At 32.0% G+C, this 18,419-nt stretch overlaps 1 protein-coding gene across 1 annotated transcript in view; it reads right to left on the bottom strand.

Moving 5' to 3' along the window:
• The window catches only part of Tnni3k (TNNI3 interacting kinase), a 285,107-nt gene that overhangs the window by 254,320 nt on the left and 12,368 nt on the right, over nucleotides 1–18,419 (bottom strand). The window contains exons 3-5 of the mRNA XM_078027764.1: nucleotides 17,559–17,644; nucleotides 16,348–16,445; nucleotides 1,035–1,145 (exon numbers count right to left, since the gene is read on the bottom strand). Of these exons, the coding sequence (XP_077883890.1) occupies nucleotides 1,035–1,145; nucleotides 16,348–16,445; nucleotides 17,559–17,644 (295 nt within the window). The remainder of the gene's footprint in view (nucleotides 1–1,034; nucleotides 1,146–16,347; nucleotides 16,446–17,558; nucleotides 17,645–18,419) is intronic.

Genomic DNA, 18,419 nt, shown 5'->3' with positions numbered 1-18,419 from the left:
TAAAACAAAATCCAAAGACTTCACATGGCCTTTAAAACATTTTGTGGTCTGACTTGCAACCATCCACCTGACTTTATCTCCATCATTCTACCTCATGTCCCTCTACACATCCAGGTTTTTTATGCCTCCGGGCTCTGCATATGCTATTACTTAAGCCCAAAATATGCTTTTCTTCTTTTATGTGGCTGCTGCTCTCATTTCACTCAGATCTCTGCTCCAGTATCACCTTCTTTCAGAGGCCTTCATTACATAGCTTACTTAAAATGGAGTCTATTTCTCCCTCATGATGTTTTCATTTTATTATTTAGCAGTACTCATTAATTAACATTATATAATATTTTCTTTTTTGTCTGTCTTGTTTATAATTAAAGTTCACAAAAATGGAGATTTTTGACTATCTATCTCTCTACAATAGCTCCTAGAACAGTATCTGGTACATAACTCATGTTTACTAAATGTTTATTCAAGTAGTGCATAAGAGGATGAAAGATTAAATGATCTTTCATTCAGTTCTTACTCTGTACAAAATAATTTGCAGAGTGCTCCACATGGACTATTTAATCATTACAATAGGCCTGTTACTATTTTGAGGAATGAACCCAAGGTCTCACACCTGTTAGGCAAGTGCTCTACCACTGAGTTACATCACCCATCCATTATTGCTTTTTTCTAAAATACAACTTTATTCTAACAAACATGTGTTTTGAGATTTAATAACTCCCCCAAAGTTAATATGATGACTTTTGGAAGCTGAGCGACTTGATTTCAAAACTTATGGTCTTAATCATTGCTCAAAAGTCTCTCATACACAGCCATTTTTATATTAGTAGATATTTGATTACATCATTACAAAATGTACTGAACTATCAAAAGCACATTTGAATGGCTAAATTTTACTGTCAAATGAAATTAATGTGCTCAGTAGCTAAAAAACAAACCAACTTTTATCATCTCAAAAGCCAGTGTTGAAAACTGAGAATAATTTGAAGAGGTAGCTAATCTTTGTTTTCACAGGTAACAAAGGCATGACTTACCTCTAGGTGACCAGCTATCACAGCAATGTGGAGAGCAGTGAGGCCACCGTATCCAGCTTGCTGTATATCAGCTCCACTGTGAATCAGGGATGTGATCAATTCTGCACTGTCCTGCAAGAAAACACATCTTTAGTGTTACTTTTCTACTAATAGCAGACACGAAATCTGTGCAACAGGATGTATTGATTTCCTGGCTGTCAGCCAGTTTAGGTGCTCAGAGAAAACCTAAGTGTGATTTCTGGCATAAGAGTATATTAGATAGCAGAAAGTGGCTCTCATATGGTTGAAATGTAGGAGCAAATGTCAGAGCTGTTTAGGTCCAATCAATTCTCTACCACTTGACCATGAAAGACACTTATCTATGGTAAGGTTCTTGCAACTGAACTCAATGTTACATGTAGATCACTCTAATACATATGCTTTCTCCAGCAACTAAAATTAATTACAAAAGAGGTTAAGAATTTATAGGAATTGTGTGAAGGTTTATTTTTGTTTTTCTTTTAGAGATGAAGATGAAATATTCCTTCTAAGAAGAACAAACTGCAGCTCACTGGACTGTTTCAAAGTAGTTCAGTAATTGCTTCTTCTGTAATACATAGTATCATGGGACCTATACATAATTAATCAGTAGTGTCTTTCTTTCCTTGACTCTTTTTAACAAGTCAGAACACTCAAAAGGATGATGTGGTAGGTCATGTATTCACAAAAGTCCAGAATTGGAAGGGAATGCAAAGATCTCTATGTTTAACCCTCTCCATCAAAGTAAGAATTCAAGTCACAACTTCTGCAATAGTTGGTTCATCAACACACCAAGTGGCAATAAAATAAAATCTTCATGGAATATGCCATTGCATTTGTAAATTGCACACATATTATTTCACACTGTAACTAGAAAATTCTCTAATTAAAAAAACCAATATTTTAAATACTTCAGTAAAGAGCTTCAAATAGAAAAAATAATTTAATATTGTTTCCAACTCTTTTCCTCCACCTATCTGCTCTACCAAAAAGTTAAATAAATATTTCATCTTCAACCTACTGTTGCTCAGCCTAAAAGTAGCCTATAATAATTTTCTATGGATGGAATCCAAAGCCCCACATATGCACTGTACCACTAAGGTAAGCATTAGTATAAGCATTAACAGTTAGTGCAAAAGTCCTATGATGGAAAAAGATTTGGTGTGATTGAAGACTAGAAACAAGACAAGTGTTTAGTAGATGGTTAAAAACAACAAGAGAAAAGTAATATTGAAGATAAATTCAAAGATGTCTGAGTTTGTAAGGCCTTATAAAGCCATGATGGAGGTTGGGGTTGGATTTTCTCCAAGTACAGTAAATAGCAGGTTAATGAAATGAAACAGAGATGAAGAATCAGGAAGAACTAAAATGTTTTCACATGTTAAATCTGAGATTCATATAGTGTAGGATATGCTTATTGATCATAAATTTAGCCTGCCTGGTTAGACTCCCAGCTCTTCTAAAGACTGTGTGAACTGGGGCAAATTCTACAGCCCCTCTTCATTAATTTCCTTGGCAAGATAACTGTATACAACTGTTTTAATAATACATATAAAGCACTTAAAAGGTACCTGGCACAATACTCAGTAGAACTCATTACTATTGGACATAGAAGGCTGGGGCTTATCATAACCCTCAAATTTGCAATTGAGGTGATGATTTTAGTCCATCACCTAGCTTCTGCTTCTGTTTTCCTTTACCTCCTTTCCATAACTGTATTCCTTCTACTTCATTAATTAACCATTGAAGTACTTGAAGGACTAAACCAAGAAAAGCTCTGTATCAGTACTGCAATAAAGTAATGTCTACTAGTTTAATGGTGAATAGAGATGGAAAATTCCTACTCTTGAGAAAAAAATCCACAGGAGTCAACTTCAACTTCACTAATAATTTTTAATTTTGAATGGTACTGGCTAAAGACATGATCACCAAGATAAATGGGAAAGATGTAGCCTTTCATTTTTTCATCTATATGGGCAGGAATTTGAGGTAAAAAATGTGTTTTTTTTAAGTATAAAGTCGTTTTTAAAAATACAGGGAATATATAACATTTTTGAGAAACATTAAGTGACAGAATGTAGAAACAGTGACAGACTGTAGAAATAGTGATAGCATATAAAAGTGACAAGTGATCTGCGAACATTGGAATGTGCCTTTATTTCAGCTTCTTGGGAGACTGAGGCAGGAGGATCATGAATTTCAGTGCCTATGCAACACAGTGAGACCTTTTCCCAAAAAGAAAAAAAAATGTTTATATATTTAATACATAAAGAACACAAAAATCAGTAAAAAGATGAATATTCTTTTATTTAATGTATTTATTAATGAGTACTTATTTATGACAAGGACTGTATAGGCTAAATTAAAATAAGTTATATGTAAATCATGCAACATATGAAATATTTATCTATCAGACAAATTCTAGTAAATGCAAATTCATCCTTTTCTCAAGTACCTTTGTTTTCTTCTTACTTAGTCAACGTTTGTGGAATTAAAGTAAAAGTATATTATAATTTTTTCAGAATAGGTAAATGGTTTTAATTAAAAGTAATAATCATCCTTTCATACTTTGTTTGGATTTCTCAAGCTCAACTTCTGTCTGACATAAGGTTCTATATCACTAAACACTATCGATAAAGAATTTTTATCTTACCACATCATATTAAAGAGAATAGTAACAAAATAATCATTACTACTTATAAATTATGTACATGGGCCAAATCCCAAGTAATATGGTTTATCTACCTCCTCTTATATAAGCTTCATATCTTGCCTATACAAAAGAAATATTATTATTATTCCTATTCTATAGCTGATGACATTCAGGCTCAAAAAATTTAAAGTACTGTTGAAACTTAAATAGTTTGTAAGTGTTGGAGATAGATACAAACCTAAAACTTCTGAACTCTAAAGTCCATGCTTCACTTCTGACTTTCCACAGTATTTCAGCAGATCTTGATTCTAGTCTCAAGGAAAAACTTGAGATGAAGTACTTTACTACAGATAAAGGACAAGCCCTGCAACATTTCTCTTCTACTCTATAGGTATACCTTGACCTAATGGAAAAATTTAAAGTCAACAATATACTACATATCTACTAGGAAAAGCTTTCATATAGAATATAAATATTAGGCAAGTTTCTAATATTATGAGGCTGATCTCATTTAGTTCCTGCATGTTATGGTATACAACAAGTGTCTAGTGTCAGTTTTTGTAAAAGGATAGGCTCTTAAAACTTGAACCAGCAATAGTTTGCTGGGGAACTGGCAGGTTTTCCTTTATGCACGCTCTAGCTAAACTAATTTTTCTTCAATAAGACACATGAAAGCATTTTAAAGTGTGGAATATATTAACCTTCTCTAACATATTTATGTATACAATAGTTATTATTTTGAAACAAAAGAAAATTCGTTTATGGAAAAGTAAGGAGTATATGAAAAAGTAGTCTCACTGTACCCTTGAAGAAATAGGATTTAGGATAGAATAGACCCCCAAATTTATATAATATTTTGTAGTGGTGGCAACTTCCACTTTGCACTCTAAATGAGTGACTAATATCCTGCCTGTTGTTGGCTCTGTGATTGTTACTGTGAATAAAGCCATAGTAAGTAGACACTGTATCAGAGAGCTCAGATCCTCTACTGCCATATTGTATAAGTAAAAAACAAAGTTAAAAAACCAAGAATTTTATAAATTCTTTTTCAGAACAAAAAAAATGAAATAGATTTATTTATGCCTAAAATTTGTTTTCTTCTGATGTGGATACAATATATTTTCTGTTAGTTTCAAAATATGGCAAATACCATTTATACTCTTCCCATTAAAATGTGAGTTTTATGTCCCTTCACATTGAATAAGGCTGGATTGACACCAATACAGTACAGCAGAGTAAGCAGTTTTTTTCCAAGGTTAGGTTATAGAAGGCCACATGGTTTCCTTTTCATTTGCTGAGCATTGTGCTCTTGGAGTCCTGAGCCACCACATTCAAGGATGGTGGAATGTGATGGACATCATTATACAAAGTACATGTATGAAGACTTGAATTGGGTGTCCACATACTTTATATATAAACAGAGATATGAAAAAATTGTGGTATATATGTGTGTTAAGAATTGTAATGCAAAAAAAACAAAGTACATGTATAAAGGCATAAATTGACGTGAACATACTTTATATACAGAGAGATGAAAAATTGTGCTCTATATGTGTATAAGAATTGTAATGCATTCCACTGCTGTCATGTATTTAAAAAATAATAAAATCAATAAATTATAAAAAAAGAAGTCTGACTGATCTGAGAAAGCCCTGATGTAAGGAAGCCCAGACTCCATGGAGATAGTTCCTATTATACAAGGACTTTCCAATCAGCTAACCTGGCTAAGTCCAGCCTTAAAATCACTCCAGCCTAGGCAACTGATATGAAACCTCCAGAGGACTCTAATCCCCTCACCAATGGAATAATACTCAGTTATTCACATCTTCTCAACTGAGGTTCTAAACATTATGGAGGAGAATCAAGCCATACCTCTGCATCCTGTGTGGATTTTTGAGCTGAGACACTATGAAAATAATAAAATGGTTGTTGTACTACTGTGTTTGGGTTTGTTTGTAGTCTAAAACAGATATGTCATCCTAGAAAGTGTGAAAATAAAGAAAAGGAATAAGTAACAGTGTAATAACTATCATATAATACTATCATATATATACCATATATATATACCATAATAATCCATATAATTATGGACTAATACAACCATATAATCACTTTTACCACATAAGTATGTTTTATTCCTTCATTCTTGTTCCTATGTATGTATGTTCATGTTAGTAGATAGAGCACAGACTAATAGCAAGGAAAATCTGTGTTTCCATATTGATGACCACATCCTACAATGGGGACAAGTTTCTTGGCCTATTGAATCTGTGGAGTTTCTGTCTATAATATGAAGATAATAACATCAATCTCATAGAGTCATTGTCAAGATTAATCTAGTAATGCTGAAATTTATTTAGCAGTGTTTGACACATAATTTTTATTAATTATTATGTACACTATGAATATCATACTACATATAGAGTTAAGCTACCCCCTTTTTCATTTGGTACAAAATAATCAGCATGTCCCCATGTGTGACGGATGTAGAGATGGGCTACTCAGATCGCCTTTCAAAAAAAAGTGTGGTAGGAGGGCAGTTAGCTGATAGCCTTCTCAGCTAGCTCTTTTCAAGAGTCACTGAAGCACTGGAGCTATGGTCACTCTCCTAGACAAGCTCCCAGTTGATGAATAAGCAAGGCAAAAAGGGCTTCCCTATTTTCACCCCGTGTAGCATTCTTCTAGTAGAAAATTTTCGCTCTGTAGCTCTCCATTGGGCAGACAGAGATTTTATAAGGTCTGCATTGTGGTCTGACAGCTCCTTCTGACTGATTTTACATTCTTCCTTCTCCTTTCAGTGTCACTTCCAAATAATTCTCCTGTACTTTTAAATCATTCTCAGAGGCAGCTAGCTTTTCAGTGAATCCAATTAACATTAAATATCATAAAATGTGCTTCTGTAATATACGTTTGAATTTAGCTAGAACTAGAATTTGAAATTAGGTCTACTGACCTTGATTACTCTGTTTTTCTTAATACATCATATATATTATAAAATTTTTAATTTTCAACCCCTGATCATGTACCCCTCTTCAGAATGAGAGAGAGAGAGAGAGAGAGAGAGAGAGAGAGAGAGAGAGAGAGAGACAAAGAGACCCCCAAGGAATCTATCTTCCATACCTCTTATAGGACAGTAATGGGGATACAATAATATGCACAAATGTTTGTAAACTCAAGCATCTCAAAGGATCCTTACATATTCTTATTCAATGTATTATCCTCACCAAGAATGACCCAACTGTATAAGAATATTCATTATGTCTCAGTTCACTTTGTCCAAGAGATATTTAATCATGAAATACCTCAAATTTTTCATCTTTAAGTTTTCAAAATTGGGCTAAATTGTTTTCTGAAATATCCTATCCACATCCAATATTCTCTGAAGCATCATATCCAAGGCAGAGCTTCAGTTGTTGGACAGAAGAATGAGTTTCTGGATGTGAAACTAGAGGTATATAAATAAATATTCTAATACTTTTTGTAAGGGAAAGGTAATGATTAACAAACAAACAAAAAAACCTGCAAAAAACAAAGTGTAGTTTTATAGACTTTTAAGAATATCTAGGTTACCTTTAGAATAAGGAACAAGGCACGACTTCAGTATGAAATGCATTTAGTTACAGATATTAAAATTTAATGGATTCAAGCTGCCTACTACATCATGGATATCCTCTGTGAAAGGATTTATTAATCAATATAGTAAACGCTGCTCACAAAAGTTCACAACTATACATCTCTTACTTAAAATTTTTTGAATCTATTTTCACAAAAAAATGTCAATTTTTAAGTTTTATCGTGATAATAACAACTTGGCTTTGCTTGAATTTTTTGAAACAACAGGAAAAAAATAAAGGGAACACATCTTAGATTGAGTGCCTGTATTCTTTCCAGGGTAACGACTCCAAATTTGCTTTTGATTTAATTTTTTCTCCTTATTTCCTACAGACCCTTCTTCAATTTTTCTAGTATTCTATAATTTCTTGCTTCCTGTGAGTTATTCAAATTGGTCTATAGATATAGTGAGCTGTTTTCATTCTATAATATAATGATGACTTAACCAAGAAAAGCTAATCGGGGTTTCTGGGGCATGGAGGGAATTCAAATATATGCTGTTTGAAAAAGCATATTGAATATTATGAATCCTTTAATTTTTTTTACTTATAACATTTATTTTGAAATGAAAAAATAAATGGAATGTGAATTTTTATGTTTATTCAAATGGGTAAGAATTTAACAAGATTGGACAAAGCTGTTGTATCAACTTTTCTGTGATCCTGCACCTCCTCAAGACATTGCTGTTTTTGGTTTTTGGAAAAACAACCAATGTTCATTGCCTCCATTTTCCTAAACCCATTTATTTTCTACCCACTATTATACCTTCTACCCCTAAAATCTCTATAATATCTCATAAAGAGTCTAATTTTCTAATTTCCATTCTAATGGCCAGAATGGGACATTATTTTGTCCAATGTCAACTTGATTTTACCTATCTTGAAATACTTTTTTTTCTTCTAAATTATCATAGAATTTTAACTTCATTTATTCTTTTATGAAACATATTTATTAATATACTTAATATATAGATTGTTCAAAGTGCTCAGAATTAGATGATTTTTTTAGAAATTTAAATCTGGTGCCTGATTTGGTGGTGCTCATAATTACCAGCAGAGATAACAGACTAAAAAGGGAATATATGTATATGGTTTAGCCCATACAGTATGTATAAATAAAAATTTGAAATAATAATTTGTATTTAAATATCAGGAAACTTTAGAAAATTTCTCTGAAATTTTACACAATGCAAGTCTACATTCCTACATGTAAATGATTAGCTGGAGCTGAAAGTGATTGAACCCCGTCACATAATACATAAGTTCTTTAACTTGCCAGTGTGTTCACCACCTCTTATAACTCAGAAACGTTGAGCCTGAGTGTTTGTCCCTATCATTGAATCCATATTATCTAACATCTCCATTTATTTATTTATGTAATTGGCTTCATTTCTGAAGTCTCCTAAGATTGTGACTCTTTAGAGGAAGCTACAAAGACATAACCAGGAATTAAAGTACAGCATCATACACAGTATGAATAAGGTAAGTGCTGGCTGCTAAAAGAATACATTAGAGCAACACCTGACCCAGACTTGGATGGCATCAAAAAAAATGGTGCTGTCTGATGTATGAATTTAAAGGTACATTAACAACCCAATATCCTATTAACTTTTTCTTGAGAACATGTTAATTTAGAAAGAAATTATGAAATATTTGCTTGCTAAGAAAAAATGTGAACATTAAAATTTTGAATGATTGCTCTAATTTATGTTCTCTAGTTTCTTAAAGTAAAGCTTCAAATTAAATAGTATTTAAAAATCACCATTAACTAAAAATTTTAGGTGGTATATAAAAAATAGAATCTTTTTTTTTTTTGGCTGCAGGGTTTTTTTCCTCCTATTCAAAAAATTTCTTATTACTCTCTTGTCAAATTTTCATTGAGGAAAAATGCAATCTTTAATCAAGAAACTTTATTTGCACAAATGAAAAGGCAATTTGAAATTTAAAAGATCAATTTAAGTTTATGAATCTTTTAATCTCTCCTCTATGTCTGTGGTTCTCAACTGGGGTGATTTTGCCTTCCAGAGACAATGCCTGTAGATAGATATTTTGGTTGTCACAACTGGGAATGAGAATAGTGTCTAATGTCATCTACAGGAAAGAGACTAGAGATGCTACTACAACATTTTGTAATGCACAGAACAACTTCCCACAACAAATAATTATCCAATTCAAAATGTCCATCGTTCCACATCTGAAGGACTTTGGTTCAAATAGAACATTGAGAAGCTATGAAAGATTAGCTCTTCATCCTGTATTTTAGAAAAGCTGAAAAAAACATCAACTTTGTAATCTGATACATGTGTTAAGGAGGCAAAATTGAATTGGGATAAAGAATACGAATACGAATATGAATACAAAAGGAAACTCATGGAAAACATAGAGTTTTGTGATAGGCGTGGTTATGTAGAAAAAAAATCCGGGTCTAATGAACCAGGTAGACATAGATTTGAATTAGATTTTTTCCTCTTCCTTTACTTTCTCCTTGTAATAAGAAAATAAAAATAACTTCTTCTGAATGATTGGAATGAGTAAGAGAATAAATGACCATCATCACTCAGTATCTGCATTTATCACATAAAATACTAAAGAAAAAGCTAATGTATCAAAGTGATACTTTTCATTCACTAAGGAAATTTCATTAAATGGTTTAGGTGTGTATTGAGTAAGAGGAATGTGTGAGGTTAAATTTGTTTCATTAGTAGTCATATTAAAGATCTTCCAAACTATATTAAGTCTCACTTTTTTCCTTTAAAATCTTGAGTGTCATTTTAGGAGTATACATTATCTAAAATATAAAAATAAATACCTAGAATTCTTGTGGAGAAAAGCTGAGAGTAACCTCTCACTCTTCTTCATCAGATTTTAGTATATGGAAATCTGTTGTATCTTAGATGGGTCAAATTTAGTGAATTTATATATTTAAATATCTAATTTTCACTGAACCAAGTATGACAAAACTGGCAGGATATTTAAAGGATTCCTGCGAAGAAAACACATTACATAGATTACTAATACCTATAAAAGAAGCAAAAAACAAAAAACAAACCATAGTTGGTATTTTTCCCTATTTCCTATATTTTTTCCTATTCTGAGCTTTTATAAGTCAAATTTACAATTGGATCATATCCTAAATAACCTTATCAAAAGGATGTTTGAAATATGAATTTATTTTCAAAAACCATATTTTGCCTTCAGATATTTATTAATTGAAAATTTTTGTTCAAATATATAATTGATGAAAAACTATATGCATTTGGGATGCTAATGTTATAGCAACAAGATCAAACATCTTTGGAACCAATTGATCCTAGAACAGATTTCATTTTTTTGATGTTACTAAGGTTACTTGTTCTCATCTCTTTAGAATGTAATAATCCAGAAGTCATGGCCCATTTCTTTTTGTTTTTCTTTGTAAAACAACTGACATATTAGTCTCCAGTAAATGTTAGTGAAAATTAATGCTCAACATAATAATTAATATTTAATTTGGTACTTACTGCTTGCTAGATATTTTGCTAAGTAGTACATGTTTTGTTCTTTTTAAAATAAACAATGTATAAAGTCACTGGTTCATTTCCTGGCACTTCCACACATGAAACAAAACTTTTTAACTCACCCAACAAAATAGATAGTTTTATTTGCTCCATTTCAAAGATGACAAAGTGGTGTAGAAAGGAAGATCAATTTGAATAAAGACACACACAAGTAAGTCTCAGAACTGAGATATGAACACATGTAGTTTAGTTTCTGTGTTGACAGTTTTCTTAAGTTACATAGTATCCATAAAGTATTGTTTGTACTGTTTTTTGGATATTTGCTAATTTCCAAAAAGTATTCATCAAAGATCTTTTATAAGTCCTAACAAATAAGCAAAGAAAAATACTTAGTCCCAATGCTCAAAGTTCACAGACCACCTTTTGAAGTAATGCAAACAACTCCTCATAAGTGCTGTAATAAAAGATAATGTAAACTTATAATTGGAATCCAAAATTAAGTGCAATAAAATCTGTCTGGGAGTTCAAGAAGGCTTAAGAAGGCTCAATTTATCTTGGTTTCAAATAAGTAATAATTTTATGCTGAGAAAAAAAATAAAAAATCCTTTAGCAGAACAAATTACCTGAACAAAAACAGAAGTGTAAACGTGCTTGGCCTAAAGAATGGCATAATCTAAAATAGTGCTCTTCAAACTTTAGCCTGCAGACACATAAATTGGTTTTTTTTTTTTTAAATGCATTCTGGTTGGGAGGTTTAATTTTGTGCCAACTTGACTGAGCTAAGGAATGCTCAGATCACTGGTAATACAATTCTGACTGTGTCTTTGAGGGTGTTTCTGGAAGAGTTTACATTTGCATTGGTAGACTGAGTAAAGATAAGGCCAACATGAGTAGGCGTTATCAAACCTATTGAGGTACAGAACAAAACAAAAAGGAGGAGAAAGGATAATACTCTAGGTTCTCAGGCTTTTGGACTCAGATTAAGAATTACACCTTCAGCTTCCCTTGTTCTCAAGTCTTCAGACATAGTCTGAATCATACCACCAGAGTTCCTGTTTCTCCAGTTTATACAAGGAAGTCATAGAATTTCTTTGTCCTTAATCATGAAATCATCATGTGAGCCATATCTTATAATAAATCTGTCTCTTGATAGATGTATGCATATATGTATATATGGATAGATGGATGGATGGATGGATGAATGGATGGATGAATGGAGAGATAAGTAGATTATTAGCTTAAGTAGATTATTCTACTGGTTAAGCTTCTTTAGAAAAGACTGACTATCACATGTGTTGAACAATTTGGGGAGAATCTACATTTCTACAATCCATCTGTGGACGTGTATTTCACTGATTCTCTGACCCCATTTTGAGTTTTGAGTTTTGAAGAGTGATCTTCAAAATGTACACTGAGACTGTTTCCATAAAAATTGCCTGCATTCTTGAAATTTTAGATTTCCAGAACATCATTGGTGTATCAAATTAGATTGATAAGAGGAAAATATCCATGTTCACCACATAATTACCATATGGTTCTCATGCATATTAAATTGAAAATCATTAGGGTTGGGAGTTCAGAGACTGCAGGAAATGTCTAGAGAGTGATTCCACCAGAATGTTAAATTAAAAGATCTTGAATCCATTTTATTTTATAGGCAATTGGTGACAATACCAAGTTTTAAACAGAACACTGACATCATACATTTATGTCTTACACAGATTGATCTGTAAGAAATGTAAAAGTAGATGGCAGCAAAACAGAACATCTCCTATAAACTTTTCCTACTGACAAGTAAAATCTACAAAACAAAGTGTATAATACAGCAATTCTCAGGCACTGAACATCATAAACAAAGAACCATAATCTGTGAGACAAGGGTAAGATACAGTGTGCATCCTAAAGTATACCATGACTGTCTTGGCTTTCCACCTGATATATTTCTCTGACAAAGAGTCTAAGATGGAAGGGCACAAAACATAAGAACTCACACTTAATAGTGGAGATTATAGTTTTGATATTATGAAATAACTGTGATTTGCAGTACTGGATAACTGATAAGAAGAAAATAAAACTCCATAGAGAAAGGATTGCAGAAGTCTTCAGGGAGATTTACCATGAGTCTTCGACTTGAGCTTCTCAGGCTATGATCTAGAAGAGATCATGAAAACTCATGGCTCAAAGGTGAATGGTAATGATACTGGAGTTCAGGCAGGATTGAGATTTGGGGGCTCTAGTAAGTCAGAATGGGGAGATTGCACCAGGTAATTTGGGCATTCAGGTGAGATAAAAAGAAGCCATGTATTAGGTAAGAATATTATGGACCATGTCCAAAAGTAAAAATCATATCCCAGAAAAAGAATGCCAAGGGGCTAAGTTAAAAACTGAAATAGACTCATTCTAATAAAAAAGTCAAACTAGGGTGAGTAGATCAAATGTATTCTGCAAATGTACAACCACCAAAAAAAAATACCAAAAACAAAACAGTAAATAAATAAATAACTCAATATCCTTTAAAGGAAGATGACATGATGAATATTATCTATAACAGTGTACATTAGTCTAGTGCACAATAAAATTAATAAATGAAGCAGAACAATGTGATAATTAGTCAATTTTAAAAGCATTCAACAGAAACAAACCCTAAACTAGTCCATGTGTGGAAAAAAAAAAACAATAGGCATTTAGATTAGTCTTTTAGAGTATTGTTTAAATAAATAAATTTGCAGAAAAAATATGGAAGGATAGTGGAGAGAATTGGCTATAAAAGGTCAAGTGGAAAGTTTGGGGCATGATAGAAATATTCTATTATCATATTTGTGATAATGATTGTATGATTAGGTACATTTTTAAAGATTATCAATTATATACTTGAAATTGCAAATTTTATGTGCATATACTATACCTCAATAAACATAAATCCTGTAAAAACAATCCATTTGGCATTAAAATACTGAGCATTTGTTCTACTATAATTAAAGTAAACAGAGGTAATGCCATTAGTGAAAAAAAAAGAAATTTCAAATGTGCAGCAGACCTAGCATGTCAGAGTATGTAAGATATACAATGAAAAGAAGTATTTCTGTGACTACCAAAAAAGTGGTGAGAGTTACATTATTTATTTTGAGTGCTATGAACAAAGTAAAGTTCAACTGCAATATTTTTAAAAATTTAAAGAAATATGTATTAATGTCTGCTCTGTAAGCATCAAAAACATAAAATCAAGAAAGACAAGGATAGGCTGAGAAACACTTTCTCACTAAAGATTATAGAAATAAGAACACTAAAAATGCATGATTCTGGATGGAATCCTAGGCCAGACCAAAAAAGAAAAAAAAAGTATAAATCATGCAATTGAGACAATTGGTCAAATTTGAATTTGTTATAGAGATGGAAGTATCCCATGTATATTAAATTTTCTGATTGTATATATTGGAGTTATATTAGTGACTTGTTCTTAGTAAATAAAGTTTAAAGTACTTTGTAGAAATAGGGCATGCTCTCTTCAATTACTTTCAAATGGCTCAGAAAAAAACTGAAAAATAATGGAAATGAGACAAAACATAAACAGTTAACCTGGATAATGTGTATACAGGAGTTTCTTGTAGCATTCTTAAATTCTTTTAAGTTTGAAATAATGTTAAAATAAAAATTTATTAGAAATTTATGAGGAAAGGGAAATGAAGTCTAAAATGATTTAGACACTTATTGTAATAGTTCAGTCAAGGAAAAATTAGAGCTGCATTTAATGCGTTGGTAGGGTACTTTATGTGATTTTTGTATTTAGAGTGAATGGTAACTTTAATTTGTTTATTACAAATGAATAAAGAATAAGCAGAGTGATCAAGCATTTTATTATGGTCTTTTAAGGTGCTTTGCCTACTTTGTTTCCTAAGAATCTAAATTCATGTAAACTTGCTATGAAAAAGTTATAGCCCATGTACCTTTCTGAAACATACAAGGAAACATAAGAAATAGAGCAAAGAGAACTCTAAAAATGGAAATTTAGTTTTGATAAACAAGAGGAAGAAATATATTCTCGAAAGACGGTAACTCTAAATCATTTAGAAGCTAGTTGTAAGCTAGTGTCATGCTAAATCTTAGCAAAATGAACTAACACAGAAAGAATTTCCCAGACAGACTCAAAATTCATAGTTTCAGAAATTGCCTTGGTTATCCATCATCAACTTCCCCTTCCTCAGAGTTCTTTTACTCTCATCGCCTGCCTTTTAGCTGAAAAATCAGCGTATGATGCTACTTCATATATTTTGAACTCAGCCTCCATTTGAGTTTAGGAGTAATGAGTATTAAAGACAATTTAGCACTTAACCATGGCTTTCACCTATAAGGAATCAGAATGGACAAAGATTGATTTGGTATAAAAAGAGACCATCAGCTTTATAGTATTTGCACTATGAACCATAGAAATATATGAACTGAGTCATGGAAAACTGTGGCCCTCTTCCCACACAGTGATAAACTCGCAAGAGATTAGGAAGGGTACAGGGAAGAGGGCTCCCAATATAAGCAAGTAGTTGCCCCACCTCCCAGACCCTAGCTACACAAAGGTGAAACAAAATCCTGCCACAGATTCACATGAAATTGAGAAAGAACAAAATATGTAATATAACAAGGAAAGGTTAGAAGTTGAGTCAGCTATACTATATTCTAAACTATAGAGTATATATAGAACAATATATACTATAGTATAGCTGAGTCAACTAAAACAGTAATCTGATATTCTAGATATGTAATTTTAATGTTCAATTCATTTTTTCTGTAATATAAACTCCAATATACATCCTACAAATTTATTTCAATAGCTAAAGAAATAACATAAGCTGTATATTTAGCTCGTAAGTACAGATAAGCACACATTGTTACTATGATTAGAGAATCACAATTTATTTTAAATAATTTTTATATCACATAAATTTATATTTATAACTTCAATGGGAATTCCAATACGCAATATCCCACTTATTACAATTCATTTTCATGTTTATTCTTATATCTGGTATTGGGATTTGATTGGAACAAGGGTTCAAGTGAGAAGAAACAAACAATTAAAGCAAAAGCAAGAAAAAAATAAATGAAACTAAAGGCAGCTCTAGAGACACTTTATTAAGGAAATCTTTCAGAAAAGAAATGAAGCTTCAATCACAATCAAATGCAAACTCATCTCTCTCTGGTATACTGGTGAGGAGCTCTGTGTGGAAACTAGATGGTCTGGTCTTATACCCTGGCTAACCTCTAGCTAGCCATGTTCCCTTGGGGATAATAACTATATTGACTTGCAGAGTTCTTGTGAGAATTAAATGGGTTAAACACAGAAAGCCTTAAAAGTAGTATGTGTCTAGTGTATAAAGGATATTTACTCAAAAAAGAAAAGGAAGTCAATTCAGTAATGTGATGCCTCTGTCACTCTAAAAGTTTTTTATGATTAATATTTGCTCCTCCTCCCCCAAAACAGCCTAAAAGTACCCACCATCTTTGGTTCTAATACAGTACTTATGGGAATGAAAATGTCATACCTTGTAAACTGCCAAATGCAATGCTGTAAATCCATTTCTTGTCAGTCGAGATGGGCGGAGCCCTTTTAACATAAGGGTTCGAATATGTGACTTGTTGCCTTTGAAAAAAAATAAAGGCTGAATCATTGGGGGTGAACTAAGTAGCTTTAAAATCTCTCTTTGACTTAATGATAAGTGCCACTCTGATGTATGAAAATGTCAGGCTGCTGTTCATAGGCCATTCATGAAATTTTCTATTAATTGACAGCTTAAAAGTGAACTTTTCTAATATACCTATAAAACTTTACAAATTTTTATATTTGTATAGTTTTATATTAATGCTGTAACTTGATGCATTTTTAATCTAGTGCTTCCATCATTAGATGGCTTTAAAATAAAAAAATTATGAACAAATGTAAGTTCATAATTCTCAAGAAAGCTTGGATGAAAATCTAGAGGATTTGTCAGAACACCATAAGTAGTAGAGCTTATTTAGATCAAGAAATACAGAGGGTATGACCAAGCTTGGGTAGGCATGTTTAAATTTGTGAGAATAATATACTAAGTAGACACTGTTTAGTTTGTTTGGGAGGAATGGTTAAGGAATATGGTTATATTTGATGTTTATACATTATTTTTCTATAAAAAAAATCTGATTTCAATGAATTTAATTTGGGTTAACAACGTAATTATTCACTAGTCATTTGTCAATTCAATAAATTTATTGACTGACTACTATATGCTAGACACCATTCAAGGTGTGTGGGATACATTAATAAAAGAGAAAATAAACTAAATTTAATCTTAATCTTCATTTTGACTGATCTTCTCTTTTAGAGTTTATCTTGGACATTTGTTAATTTCCATATACTTTAGTTGCTTATTGATAAGCAACTACTTGATGATATTTTGGGAAATATTTTGGGTACTTCAGAATTTAACCTAACTCCTGACTGGCAAGCTCAATTTTTAAAAGTGATTTCTGATTGTCAAGCACACTAAGTGACTTGGTTTAGGATAAGGAGAACATTGAAACTTGAACATTCACTTGAAACGTGAAATAACTGCCTGGTATCTATGCTTCAATCAAAGGTTATCAGGGTTGGAGGGAAGGCAAAGCTAAAGAGAACATTAAGTATAAATAGAATTTTCTTGTGGACTATTAGGCAGCTCAAATTACTGATTGTATATATATATATACCCAAGTTAAAAAGCAAATTTCAAGTACTCACCCCCACAAATGCAGCATAAATGTAGTAGTGACAGCCCATTTTCAGTGCGGTAATTTAAATTGACTTTATTGAAGGCTTCATCAGAGCTGAAAAATACATTATAAATGATTACAAAATTCATCTTTTAGTATATTTTCTTTCACTTGAAAATTATAAAAGGTAATCTTGTTACTAAAAACTCAGGATTATATTTTTCCAAAATCATTTTGTATTTAGAGAAAGAATTCTTAACTATGTATATGAAGAATTAAAATTGAGAGAAAGTGATATTAAAAGTCCAAGACATCTCATGCACAGATCTGTGTTCTATGTATAATTTAAACTTTTCAGGGCAACTTGATAAATGAAAAAAATTATGTGTAAGTATAAAATATAGATATCTGGAAATAAACTCATTTTTCCCACATTCAAAGTTTCACATTATATTTTTGGAGAAATTCGGAAAATAAATAAATAAATTAGAAAAAGAAAGAAAGAGAAAGGGAGGGAGGAGGAAAGAAGAAAGGAGAAAAAGTAGTACTTTGTATTTGAAAAGAAATTTGAGAAAAGGATATAATTCAAATGTATTACAACTTTTGCCTGGAGCAAAGTTTTCTTGAACTCTGACTGGATCAGATTTCATAGATAAAGAAGGTCTAAACTCTGGTAAGTACTGTGATAGAGTATCAGGTGAGGAGAACAATGATTTCATTAATGAATTCCTCCCTTTGTCTGAACAAAGACCATTGCCCCAGGAAGGCCCTGGAGAGCCATCAGTAGCTTTTCAAAAGGAATGTAAAGCTACAATTCTTGACCTCTTGAGGTCATTGGTACTCCCAGGACAATTTTAAGTAGAAATGAGATCATATCCTTGGCCTCACA

The sequence above is a fragment of the Ictidomys tridecemlineatus genome, chromosome 11, assembly GCF_052094955.1.
Source record: "Ictidomys tridecemlineatus isolate mIctTri1 chromosome 11, mIctTri1.hap1, whole genome shotgun sequence".
Classification (NCBI taxonomy): Eukaryota; Metazoa; Chordata; class Mammalia; order Rodentia; family Sciuridae; genus Ictidomys; species Ictidomys tridecemlineatus.
The sequence above is the reverse complement of the archived record's forward strand: the minus strand, read 5'-3'. Positions and strand labels throughout refer to the sequence as shown.